General features: G+C 44.1%; 1 protein-coding gene across 6 annotated transcripts in view; it reads left to right on the top strand.

Moving 5' to 3' along the window:
* The first annotated feature begins 820 nt into the window (after nucleotides 1-820).
* USP19 (ubiquitin specific peptidase 19) overlaps nucleotides 821-13,074 on the top strand; it is a 43,797-nt gene continuing 31,543 nt past the window's right edge. For 5 of the 6 annotated variants that reach the window (XM_061618844.1, XM_061618845.1, XM_061618843.1 and 2 more), the window contains exons 1-2: nucleotides 917-1,065; nucleotides 5,753-6,026. In XM_061618844.1, the coding sequence (XP_061474828.1) occupies nucleotides 5,888-6,026 (139 nt within the window). In that variant the 5' untranslated portion in view covers nucleotides 917-1,065; nucleotides 5,753-5,887. The other variant, XM_061618841.1, reaches the window with a different exon arrangement.

The following is a 13,074-nucleotide window of genomic DNA, read 5'->3' as shown; positions in this document are numbered from 1 at the left end:
AAGGTATTGAAAATAAAACAGCCGATATCATAATGCCATTGTATAAATCTATGGTGCGGCCGCATTTGGAATACTGTGTACAGTTCTGGTCGCCTCATCTCAAAAAAGATATTATAGAGTTGGAAAAGGTTCAGAAGAGGGCAACCAGAATGATCAAGGGGATGGAGCGACTCCCTTACGAGGAAAGGTTGCAGCATTTGGGGCTTTTTAGTTTAGAGAAAAGGCGGGTCAGAGAAGACATGATAGAAGTGTATAAAATTATGCATGGCATTGAGAAAGTGGATAGAGAAAAGTTCTTCTCCCTCTCTCATAATACTAGGACTCGTGGACATTCAAAGAAGCTGAATGTTGGAAGATTCAGGACAGACAAAAGGAAGTACTTCTTTACTCAGCGCATAGTTAAACTATGGAATTTGCTCCCACAAGATGCAGTAATGGCCACCAGCTTGGACGGCTTTAAAAGAAGATTAGACAAATTCATGGAGGACAGGGCTATCAATGGCTACTAGCCATGATGGCTGTGCTCTGCCACCCTAGTCAGAGGCAGCATGCTTCTGAAAACCAGTTGCTGGAAGCCTCAGGAGGGGAGAGTGTTCTTGCACTCGGGTCCTGCTTGCGGGCTTCCCCCAGGCACCTGGTTGGCCACTGTGAGAACAGGATGCTGGACTAGATGGGCCACTGGCCTGATCCAGCAGGCTCTTCTTATGTTCTTAAGGAAGATGCCCTGCGTTCCTCTTCCCTAACCCTCACCACCGCGCCGCGACCCAGAATCTCTCTCGAGCGCATGCACAATCTTCCCTCGGTCATGTGATCCATTCGACTCCTCATCCCGCGCGTGTAGTGCACGCCCGCGCGCCGCCGCCGCCAACTCTTCCGTGTCACGTGGCTCGAGCGGTGCCGGCTTCCGGAAGTACGTCATGAGCTCGGGCCTGGCTCCTCCTGAGTCCTCTCGCTCGGAACTTCAGTTCGAAACAAAACAAACCGCGGGGGTGGGACCCGCCTGCCCTGTTGGGGGGAGGGGGCCGGCGAGTGACCGCGGCCGAGGCAAGGCGGCGGCGGGCGAAGGTGCGCAAGGGCGGAGCCTACTGGTGGGAGGAGAGTGATAAGTCCCTTGGGAGGGTGGGGCCTCAAGGGGGGCGAGTGGGGGGGGCTGGCGTGGGGTGCCTGGTGAGGGGGTACTGAGGTGGTGGCGGTGTCTCTGTGGGGATGGGAGGCGCTGGGGTGATCTTAAGTGAGCGAGGTCGAGGGGCTGAGTTGTCCCACCGTTTGGTGAGGGCCAAAGGAGAGCCCCTTCCCGCCTGAGATGTGTACCTGTTCTAGGATCAGGCACTGCCACTGCGCAGGTGCCTCCCTTTGCCCTGGGCGTTCAGTATTTTTTCCAGACAAAGGGACCAAAGTGGCTGCCACGGCCTGGTCTTGGGCCTGGTCATGCTCCTGCTGCAACATTGTTTCCTTACGCTGCATGCTGATGCTTTGTGTGCTGAAGCTCAAGGGCTGGTGGCTTGGCAACCGCTGTTTCTTCTTGTGTAGACAGCTGTCAGGAGCCTTGATTCAATATTGCCGCTTGCTGAAAAAGGCACTTGTATTAAGCAAAGTCCCGAAGTGTGGATACATTTGTGCTCTGTTCATGCCCCCAGAGTACCCTTTGTCAGACACTTGGAATACAGTGTACTGGGTTGGAGGGTGTAACTGTCTAAGCAAATTTTGACTTACTGCTCTGTGGAAGAAGAGTAGGTGGTGGGTAGGAACAAAACTGAGAAGTAGCCTTTGCTCTTCCTTCTAAATAAAGGCTTCTAGAAGCAGGCGGTAGAGATTATTGTGGCATGTGGTTCATGACAACTGGTGAGAAGTAGGGAGAGATCCCAAAGTGTGAGAAAGCAATGGCTTGGTTAGGTCAGCGCAGTGAAAATAGCATGCAGCCACTTTGTATCATGTCATGAGATGAACAGCCCTGATGGCCAACCAGATTCCCAGGAGGCAATGTTACAGCAATGAACTGTGACACAACTTAAATGAGACCTCGACCCCCTGCTGAATTTGCATTGCCTGCTAGGATCTGTGAGCTGAGGGGCTCAAACAAGATTATAACGTTACCTTAGGAGTGCATTAGCCCTTTCAGATGGTGCATTTTTTCTGCTCCCGGTGATAAACAGGGTTTATTTGTGCCAAATTTAACCATGTAATAGCAATGAATAATAGTTAAGTGTCTACTGCTTTTTCTGAGTGCTTGAAGCACTTCATATCTATTAGATTTTGAGCCTGAGGGCAGGGACTATCTTCTCATTGTTACTTGTAAGCTATTCTGATGGTCTTTTTCACATGAAGAGTGGAATAAAAAATTTCAATAATTACAGTTATCTTGATACTCAAACAAATCTGTAAGGAAGGCTAGTATCCCCAGGTTGCCATGCATTAATCATTGCTCTTAGTCAATATGGACCTTGATGAATTCTTGTTTTCATGGGATATGAAAATTGTTGTTTCATCTGCCATTGATCTGAGCATTTGGACCACATTTCAAAAACTGATTTTATTGAGTATCCTTAGTTTCATGTTGTATCTTGCCATAGTGATGAACCTTGCTGGTTTGCACTCAGCGTTGGATATGTTTATGAAGGGTATCATTTGTTTTCTGATGCTTTGGAGATGGCCCAGTTAAGGCAAGAAGGTATCTTGCTCTTCATCTTTTACCCGTTCTTCTTTGCATCTTTCCAAATTTGTTATCTCTCTGGCATATTTCAGCTGGAGAGAGAATGTTGGGAGGCAGGCAGAGCAGTGTGTCCTAATACAGGGGTTTCCAAACTGGTCCATGAGCTTCATTCAGGTGGTCTGTGGCAGGTTCATGGATTTGTGTTTGAAGATGGGAAATGGCACATCTGTTGCACTGAGTATTTATATTTCATTTTTAAATTTATCTTTGTTGCTTCTCTTGTTTTTATTGTATTACAATTTGAATTCTGCAGATTTACAGTTGCTACTACGGGCAGAAAAATTAAGTAATCCCCCAAGACCCTTGGCAATTTTCTAGTGGTCCGTGGGGAAGAAGTTTGGGAACCACCATCCTAATAAAAAATTCTGTTGAAATAATTGATAGCTGAGGTTTTTTACAACACAGGCACACTGTAGTCTGGGTTTCATATAGGCTAATATGGAGTGGTAGTCTTGTGGCAGAGATGAACTAGATAATTTTTTGAAACTGTTTAATCATGATTTTGTATGAAGGGGGAAATGGGCATAGAAGAGGGTTTTTGTTTTTTAGTTAAAATGGGAGAGCACTCCTGCTTTGTTTGTGGGCTTCCTATAGGCATCTGGTTGGCCCCTTTGGGAACAGGGAATTCTGAACTAGATGGGCCTTTGGTCTTGTGTTCTGAAGTGGCAAAAAGGACACTGCCAGCAGACAGCATGTTTTATTTCCCAAAATCGTTCCAATTGGTTGGTGGTGGGTTATCAAACAAAGTGATTGCAACTTTCAAAAGATTATGTTTTCTGAGATGGTGGAAAACATAATCCAGCTGCTCTGACTTTTTGCAACTGTTGGATCCCATGGGAGTGGCTTCTACTGGTTAGAATGTTCTGTGGCTGCTGATGACTGGCTCTCCCAGTAGAAGACTTAGGTGGGTGAGTGGTCTTGGCTGAAACTCCAAGATTCCCTCTCTACCCCTTTTAAAGCAATTGCTGCTTTTTGCACTGCTCAGAATAGATCAGCATCAAGAACATAAGAAGTGCCTGCTGTATCAAGCCAATGGCCCATGTGCATTCACATTTAAGAGCCAGGCACTAGTCCTTAGTACCTTTAGAACTGATGCAGCCCTAGGCTTGGTTTGTAGGAGGGGGGTGACAGGTTAGGGTGTGCCTGACTTTAGCCTGTAGTGCCCTCTTGTGCTCAGACTCTCCCACTTCTCCCGCGTCATAGTTGCTGCCTGAGATGCTATTATTTTATCTTGCATAAAATAAGGGCTCCTTGCTGAGTCATGGGCTCCTCACTTGGAGTTGTTTGAGCATGTTTAAGCTTGATGAAAAGCTCCGACTTGTTTGTACCTGGCCATTAGGAGGATTGAATTGGGCTTGGAGAAGATAGCTTAGAAATGGTAAGCCACAGGACCCATCAGTGGAGGAGGAGGAGGGCCACCAGAGGACCACTTTGCCCACGACCCACTTAAATCTGGAGATGGCCATAGCCCCATCTATCGCCATGGCCTGCTACCTTGGTACTGTCACTGCTACTGCATGCCCCAGTCCTGACCACTATGCTTCCTAGTGATATTGCACATTCAGAGTATAATCAGTTATGCTTGTGCCCATGGATGGTTTGGAGTACTAGCTCCAACAGGAGCAACAAAAATACTGCAGTTGTACTGGTGAGGAAAGGACAAGGAGAGGAGAGGAGGTAGTGGCTCAGTTTGCTCATTGGAGAGGTTCAGTGGACCTGATGTAGCTTCTATGGCTACCTGTTGTGTTCCTTTGTACTCCAGGGGTATCTAGAGTGCAGTGCCTGGTTACTACTTTAAAGACCAAGTTTCATAGGTGAGAGTTTGCTTCTTTGTTGTTAGGAAGGTCCTTTCAGATCTGTATCACATTAGATTCCTTGCTTGGTGCTCTGGTCTCATGAGGCACATCCATAACCCGGTTTTTGTGCAGGCAGTTATCCTTGAGATGTATTTCATGATCATGGGTGGTATATCCAAGTAAGAGTTCCCAGGCTTCAGAATCCCCAGGCTTTGTCTTGTCTGTATTGTGTTCAGGAGTCAAAAGAAAAAGTAGGGAAGGCCGTGTTGAGGCTCTCTCTAGCTGAATTGATGGATGATATATTTGAAACATGAAATAGAGAGTCTTGGCTTCCTTGTGACAGTCTAACCCTTCCTATTTTGTTCAGAGTAAGTATTGGAGAGTGAAACTGGCATTTAGCAGCTAGGGTACTGAACTGGCTAAGGTGATACCTGTAGGCATGCTGGCAGGAACAGGGAATAGGCCAATATCAGCTTGGAGTGTAGTGGGAAGCCTGTACTGTATTGCTCATCTTGGCTGGCAGTTAGAAAGCAGGAGTATCTCTGTTTATCTCTTGGAGAGTTGCTTTTACTACATTTCACTAGGCAAGATGATGAATATTTAAGGTGAAACTGACTTCTCAAATAGATAGCGCTCAAATGTACAAGCAAATGGAGGGTCATTGTTGGAAAGCACCAGGAACTGTCTGTAACTTGAAGGAAATTTTCTGGCTTTTGTTCCCATTAAGATAATCATAATAGTGTCTACAGCAGCAGCAGCAGCAGCAGCAGCAGCAGCCACCCGCAAAGAAATCAACAGCCTTATGCATAGCTGCTCTGATTGCTCCTAGTAATGGAAAGGAATAAAATAACAGCACTTTATCTTTGACAGACTGAGCAATCCATTTGTTCTTCTAGAACCAGATTCTCACCAGGATGACTTATTGTGTTAAGAGAATATTTCCTGGTTCATTTTGACTGTGGTCACAAAATAGAATCCCAGTATCAAAATGCTTGTCTCTGGTAGTTAAGACCTAAAATTGCCTTGAGTGGGCAGTGCTTCCTATTCTGATGAGCAGTATTAATCTTCCCAAGCAAGGACATTTGTGCTTGTTGTGTCTTGGAGGCTTCTTATTTCAAGGGTGCAGACCACGTTGCAGGGATGTATGTATACCTACATACAGCACCAATAAGGCTTCTGCCAGCACAGATCTTTGCCCTTCTGCTACTGCCACCCTTATCTGGAGTGTTCCTTCATGTGCCCCCAGGCATTAGTTCCTTGCCAGAGAGATTGACCACAAAGAGTCGCCAAGATAGCTGGCTCGGGAAGAAAGCGTCGCACCCCTGACCCAGACTCTGTCACCGACCCCGGCGGGCCGTTTGTCTCGTCCAAACGGCTGAAAATGTCTAGCAGTGCCAGCATCCCTGGCCAGAGGAGAACACGGGGCGTGGAAGATGCAACCAGTAAGAAAAAGCAGAAGGACCGTGCCAATCAGGAGAATAAGGAAGGCGAGAGGCCAGTTGGCAGTGACTCAAAGAAAGGTAGGGCTTTGGGCTATAGATATCTATCACTCTGTGTGCAAATCCAGTATAAATACTTTGTGTTTTCATGTGTATGTATAAACACTCTGGATCAGTTGAAAGCTGGAGAACTATGTGTACAAGGCAGATTCTTATGGAGTACCTTGAGTCACGGCTCAGAAGAACCCAAGGCACCTAGTGATTAGGGCTGGGAAAATACTTCTGAAGTTCCCAGACATCACTGTTACATACTTTTTGTTTATTGTATTACAGTGTATCAGGTGCTACACAGAACCCAGCTGTAACACTGTCTGTGGCCAAAATGTTTACAGCTGGACTTTGCTCGCAAGACCGTATCTTTACTCCAAATTAATTAATGAGGAGTAATTACCAACTGTTGGTTGCTAAGGCCACATCCACATCGTACATGTAAAGCACATGGCTTACCCCCAAAATCTGGCAACTGTAGTTTGGTAAGGGTTGTAGCTCTGTGAGGGAGAGTCTGGGACTTGTAGCTCTAAACTAGAGTTCCCAGGATTCTTTGGCGATATGCAAATATAGAAGGGAAAATTGCTTCAGGAATAGAAAACTATCATAGCTGAAGGCACAAATGTATAAACAAGCGGGCAACTTTTTTGGCCCCAAGGGCCACATTCAGTAGGGAGGGGCAATGGATAGGGAGCCTCACAATTTTGAATGCATACATGCAGAGCTCCAGGGAGGCATGCAATAGGATCTCGGTGATCCCACTGCAACTCCCCCCACTTTCTGCTGTCCAGTCGATTCTCTCTGGAAAGACTTCCTTGGCTTTTGCCAACACTAGTTGGCTGGGAAGGGGGAGACATGTGATAGTCAGCAGTTTCGTTGAGATCCCTGCACCCCAGCTACTGGTATTGACAATCTGTGTGGTAGGCTTGGAGAATGAGATTGCAGTGGGGAAGAAGACTCACATACTCACCCTCATGCATCTTTCTCTTCATGTAAATCATGGTCTTCTCAGCCCGCCAACTGTGTGAGTGAGTGAATTCAGCAGTGGCAAGGGGTTGGGTAATCTGAGAGAGAAAGGATGAAGACTCTTATGCTGTGACCAGCTAAGAACATAAGAGGAGCCTGCTAGATCAGGCCAGTGGCCCATCTAGTCCAGCATCCTGTTTTCACAGTGGCCAATCAGATGCCTATGGGAAGCCTGCAAACTGAATCTGAGTGCAACAGCACTCTCCCCTCCTGCAGTTTCCAGCAACAGGTAATCAGAAGTGGAGTGACAATGGAGACAGAATATAGCCATCATGGTTAGTAGCCATTGATAGCCTTATCCTCCGTGAATTTGTCTAATCCTCTTTTAAAGCCACTTAAGTTGTGGCCAACACTGCTTCATGGGAGTGAATTCCATAGTTTAACGATGCACTTTGTGAAGAAGTACTTTGTTTTGTCTGTCCTGAATCTTCTGACATTCAGCTTCATTGGATGTCCCTGAGTTCTAGTATTATAAGAAAGGGAGATAAACTTCTCACTATCCACTTTCTCCATGCCATGCATAAGATTATACACTTCTGTCATGTCATCTCTAACTTGCCTTTTCTCTAAACTAAAAAGCCCCATATGCTATATCCTTTTCTTGTAGGGTAGTTGCTGGTAATAGCTGCTATAAATTAAATTACAAAGGCACAAGGAACCAGTTCAAAGGCTTAAGAATGGGAAAAGACACGTACTTAGCAATGTTTCTCAACATTGTGTGTGTCTGTGACCCTCTTGTAGATGTCTATGACTGCAAGTGTGTGTGAATTGGAAGTGGTTTAAGTAACCTGTATACACGCCTCAGTTTAGCTCTTGTGCCTCCATACCTGGGCTTTTGAAACTACATGCAGTAGTCTCAGAAGTACCAAAGCAGCTCTTTCCCATCAGTGTTACTTTGTGAATTGTTTGATGAAGTCCCAATGATGTATAAAGCACCAACTACCATCACTCTGTCCTTTTGACTGTGATATTCTCTTTTGCATCACTCCCTTCAGCCAAGGCAATTTCTTTTGAAGGACACAATATGACAGAAGCTTTTCTGTGTGCTTTTCCAAAACCAGCTGTGTGCCCCATGCCCTGACCTCAATGCAAAGTTGAAAGCGTTAAAGACTGTTTTTAATTGTTTAATATCTTTTGCACACAAATGTTTTGTAAATTGTGGAAGTCTTGGACATTGGCAATTTGCAAAATAGGCACACACCTTTCAGTTCATTCTCCTTCATTGTTTTTATAAGAGAAAAGAAGTGTTACTGTCCCCCTAAAGTGACTGTGTATACAATTTCAGTGGATTAAAACAGGGAATAATAGTCATCTGGTATACAACAGTGGATTTACTAGTAATACCAGTGATTTTTGGTGGTGCTGTATTTCAGGAAATGTCCCTTAAAGAGTTAAAAGTAGAAGTGCTATGACAGTAATTGTTGTTGATTGAGTCTGAGTTAGTCTCCTATCTCTCTTGGTGTAACCTGCAACACACCAGCTATTATTGCTGCTACTTATTGTACTGTTGTGATGGAAAGAGCAGGTCTTGAGACTAACAACTGCTTTTCTTTGGTCTAGATAAAAGCTACCTTACAGCTCCACTGTCCCTAATAATAAGTACAGTTAAGGGAAGAGCAGATTAGAATGGGAATATAGAGAAACTCATAGCAGTGATTCATCAATCCTTCTTACTGTAAATCTTCTTACTGGGTTATTATGGCAATTGGATATTCAGCCAACTTAGATTGATTTTGTGATTTCCGTCTTAAATGATTAGTTCAGTTTGTATTGCTGCTACTTTGTCTTCCATAAAGAAACAAGTTAAAGTTTTCCCCCCACAATAACTGATTAATATTACTTGCTCAGAATGTAAATAGCAGTACTCACGTTAGTTTTGGAAGAATAAAATAAATATAATAGGTACAGCAAAATCTTTAATTGATGCAACTTGTGTTGGAGAGTGCAGAACAGACTCTTAAGTCACACAGAACTTTGCACAAAGTAGAATGTACAAATGCAAATTGCCAAATGGAAGAACTGAGTAGCGTGAAAGCTGGTACATTATTTTACCAGCAGTGGCTTGTGCAGTAAGAAATGTTGCTTGACTGTTATCCTTCCCCCCCAATACACAAATTATTTTATATCACAAGGAGTTCTGTAGAAAATGAAGGTTCAGATGGTAAAACTGCAAAGGAATTGTCTATAGTGCCTGAGTTCAGAGTCTTTCACCCTCCAGAAATTTGGCCAGAATCATACCACACCAAATTAGTGAGTTAAGGCTGAGCTTAAGTTGCAAGATAACAGTGACCAACTTGCTGTGAAGAAAGGCCTAAGAATAAAATGTCAGTCTCTTTAAAAATCTCAGTGGATCAAGAATGACCTAGCTTTCCCATCTACTTAGCAACCTTCCTCTCATGTTTCAGGCACTCCGCAGATATTCAGACTTGGAAGTCCTGCTGACTAGGAGTAAATAGGAAAAATTTCCAAGTTCTCACCTGTTACTTCCACTTTCTTGGAATGCTGAAATTGCCAGTGGTCCATCTCCACAGGCACACCATGTCCCAAATGTCAGACTCTGCTTCTAGAAACGTAGCCGTGCTCACATAATCATACCTGATTGCAGGATCCTCCTCCTCCTCCTGCTGTCAGCCTCCTCCCTGAAACTATAGAGTTAAAAATGGGGATTATTCCCTATGAAAATTGATCATCATGGGTGCTCCTTGCTTCTCACAAGTTAGTCTGATACCTTTTTAAGATTGTCTAGTGTAGGTTATTTAGAGAGTAAATTGTTTTTTATGCTATATGTGTTGTTCCTCATCCCTTACATTTCCATCCCTAATCTTAATATTATTTATTTTATTTATTATCATTAATTTTACCCCACCCTTTTTCCAAAACTGGAACTCACGGCGGCTTCCAGATAAAAGCACACATATAATTAAAAACATACAAAAGTCTAGATTAAAATCAAATTAAACAATTTACAGTATTAAAACCATTCATACATACAGTTAAAATAATTCAAACTCAGAGCTTCTTAATTTGGAAATGGGGTTTGATTGTTTACTTCTGATGGCTCAAGGATACTACCTCTGCTTGCCAGATCACTCTTTCATGCTACTTGCTTTGGCTAAGGAAAAGGGAAATAACAGGCTGATGCCTGGGGAGTTAGCTAGCAGTTGCCCCCCTCCTAGGTTGAAAATTAACCTGCAACTCTTAAGAGTTCCTCTTGCTCAGAAGCTGGGATCAAACTGAGAAGTGGTAGCAGCTGTAAATGGGAGTGCTGCATGTGACGTCCTTCCCTGGTTCTCCCTATCAGGTTCCCACCTGCTTGTGGCTGCTGCCTTTCACTAGGCACCACCAGGGATACCACCAGTCCGGACCATCCTTTATATGGTTTCTCACTCCGCTCTAGCACAGATCTCACTAGATCCCCCTGCTAGGCAGCACCACCAGTCACGTCCTATAACCAATACTCCCAGAGACGTTGCCTGAGTCTCTCTCTAGCTGGTTACTTTTGTGACTGCGTGCTTATGCTGTTCCCAACCCCCTTGTATCTTTATAGATAACGCATACAACTCTGGGTTGCTCTGGATACTTGAATTGTTGTTATTCCTCCCTTCACCGCTGCCACCATTAGATACTGTTTCTGTTCAGCCTTGGTAATTACCTTGCCCTCCCTTCTGGTATGTATATCCCCCAGCCAAGGATCAGGCCTTTGGTAAACCAAATAAGTATTTATTAAATATCAGAAATAACAAGATTAGTTTTAGAATGTTTCACAAGCGTATGGTTTCATCTATTCCTGTTTTGTACTTGACTTATTATTAATCAGAACTCCAACTCCCTCTGTCTCCAAACTCCTGACCTCCACCCTCAAACACCTCTTTCTCCACACTTCCAACATCCACCACCAAACACCTTCTTCTCCACCCTACTAACATCCACCCAGATTCAACTGTCATTCTTCCATTTATACTCCCAGCCATTCAAATGCTCAGCCAATCATCCAGCATTCTACTGCTCATGTACTCCCCCCTCCTCTTTCACTCCACTTACCATATGTCTTCTATATAAACAGCACTTACCATATTTACACTGTAAGCAGGAACATCACACTGCACTTCATGCTTGCCTTCCAGAATTACACACTACCTGAAGAGCCAGATTCTGCAAGTTTATGCCAGTGAAATAAAATAATTATGCCAGTAGAATCTAGCCATGAACTTTGTTTGGTCTCAGTAGGAGACTCTATTCTGTGTCAAGCTAAGAGAGTATGTAGGTATCTTTTTTTATTTGCAAAATAGTATCGTAGGAAAGGGACTAGTGGGGGAAGAACTGGGTCCTGAAGGAACTTCCTGGGTGGGAGAAAGTCTCACTTATTGTTGGAATTGATGCACCCAAACTGTCCAGCTCCAGAAGGATGGCTTGTTGTTGTTTTTGGTTTTGCCGTTGGGGATTTTTTTTGGGGGGGGGTAGAAAGTGCCTTTAGCTTTTTAGGCTTCAAAATTGTAGATGTAAGCTTAACATCTCCTTTTAAAAGTAGAAGACAGGATTCTGAATAAGCTAATGCCGCAATTGCTGGAGGTGGGGGGAAGCCTTGCTATTGGTGCATATTGTTGTGTGCCTCCCCAATCTCCGAGCGGTGAGATCTCAGGGGTCCCCGCACTCATCCAGGGTTTGGTTTCCTTTGGGAAGAAGGTCAGTGGAGACTGCAGTGTCTTTATGAAATATGGTTTATTTATTTACACGCATTCCAACCTGAGCTTAAGATAGAGGGGGTTCAAGGCATCAACAGTCCAATATCCAGCTTTTCCATCTGGGTTGCAGGAGGCATCCTAAAGCCATGGTGTAGAGGGATAGCTTCTCTGCCTGCCTGCAGCCCCAGTTATTCTCTAGATGCTACTAAAAACACTCAAAGCACAAACCTCTACTAGCAGCCAGGAAGAGGGGTGGAAGACTCTTCTGAAGAGTTTCAATGACAAAAGGATCTTCCTGGCCCATTTCACCAGTTGCTGGGCAACTGATAGACCCATTATCCTACCTGGCCACTCTATTAGCTTAACAAAGGAAATTCATCTGGCCAGCAGAGCCAGCCCCAAGGCACAGGATTCCAAATCAGAGGCTGGAAAGGGGACCTACAGGAGTCATCCATTCCAACCCCCATGCTCATAACAATATAGAGCAGGGATGGGGAAACTCCAACCCATGCTCATTTGGCCCACAAGGCCATTTCAACCGAGCTACATTAACCTGCCCTATACCTGATGTCACATATGATATAGGTGCGGCGCAGACAAAGACAGAGCTCAAGCTATAAGGGGATTTGCAAAGCCCCGTACAAATCTGATGCAGACTTCTTCCTATGTGCAGTGTAGTTATACGATTACAAAGAGGGAGGGAAGGATTCTTGTTTCTCTACCTTAAGCTGTTGAAGTCCTTGAAGGTGACATGAGAACTGCTATCTGCTGTAGGCCAGATAACTACACCAAATGACAATTTCATAAATTTTATAAGCCTTGTTGGGCTTGTTGCCTTCCTCTGTGTGCCACTGTTGTTGTCATCCTCTTAGTGTGTGCAGATTCTTCATCCAGGCAGCAGTGGTTAGGTGATTTTTTTTTAAAAAGTAAGCTGCAAGCTGTGGAGAACATATTTCAAATTGAGGAGCAGAAGAGAAATGTGTCCGGCATTCTAAAAAGCTGTTGCGATGAGCCACTCCTCACATGGCTCATAGCAAAGCAGCACATCTCTTCTATGTTTCTTTTTTTAATTGCACTTTCGTTAAAGAAAAAAAGAGAATAATAAAGAAATCAAAAAAGGAAAGGAAAAAACTCTCAATTCACAGTAACAATACATTTAAACATTGATACATCTGTTTTAGTTTACACATATAGATCAATATATGCCATCCAACTGTCCAAATATGTATCCAGGTGAAGTTGGTGTTTACAGAAAGTACGCTCAAATGTAGCAAGGGCATTTAGGCCATGAAACTATTGCATAATAGTTGGCAGGTGTTTGCCCTTCCAGGCTCGAAGTAACAACCATTAGGGCACGGAAAGTCCATTCTTGT

Source organism: Rhineura floridana, chromosome 3, assembly GCF_030035675.1.
Source record: "Rhineura floridana isolate rRhiFlo1 chromosome 3, rRhiFlo1.hap2, whole genome shotgun sequence".
Lineage (NCBI taxonomy): Eukaryota > Metazoa > Chordata > Lepidosauria > Squamata > Rhineuridae > Rhineura > Rhineura floridana.
Note: the sequence above shows the minus strand (reverse complement) of the source record. Positions and strands in the feature narration are given on the sequence as shown.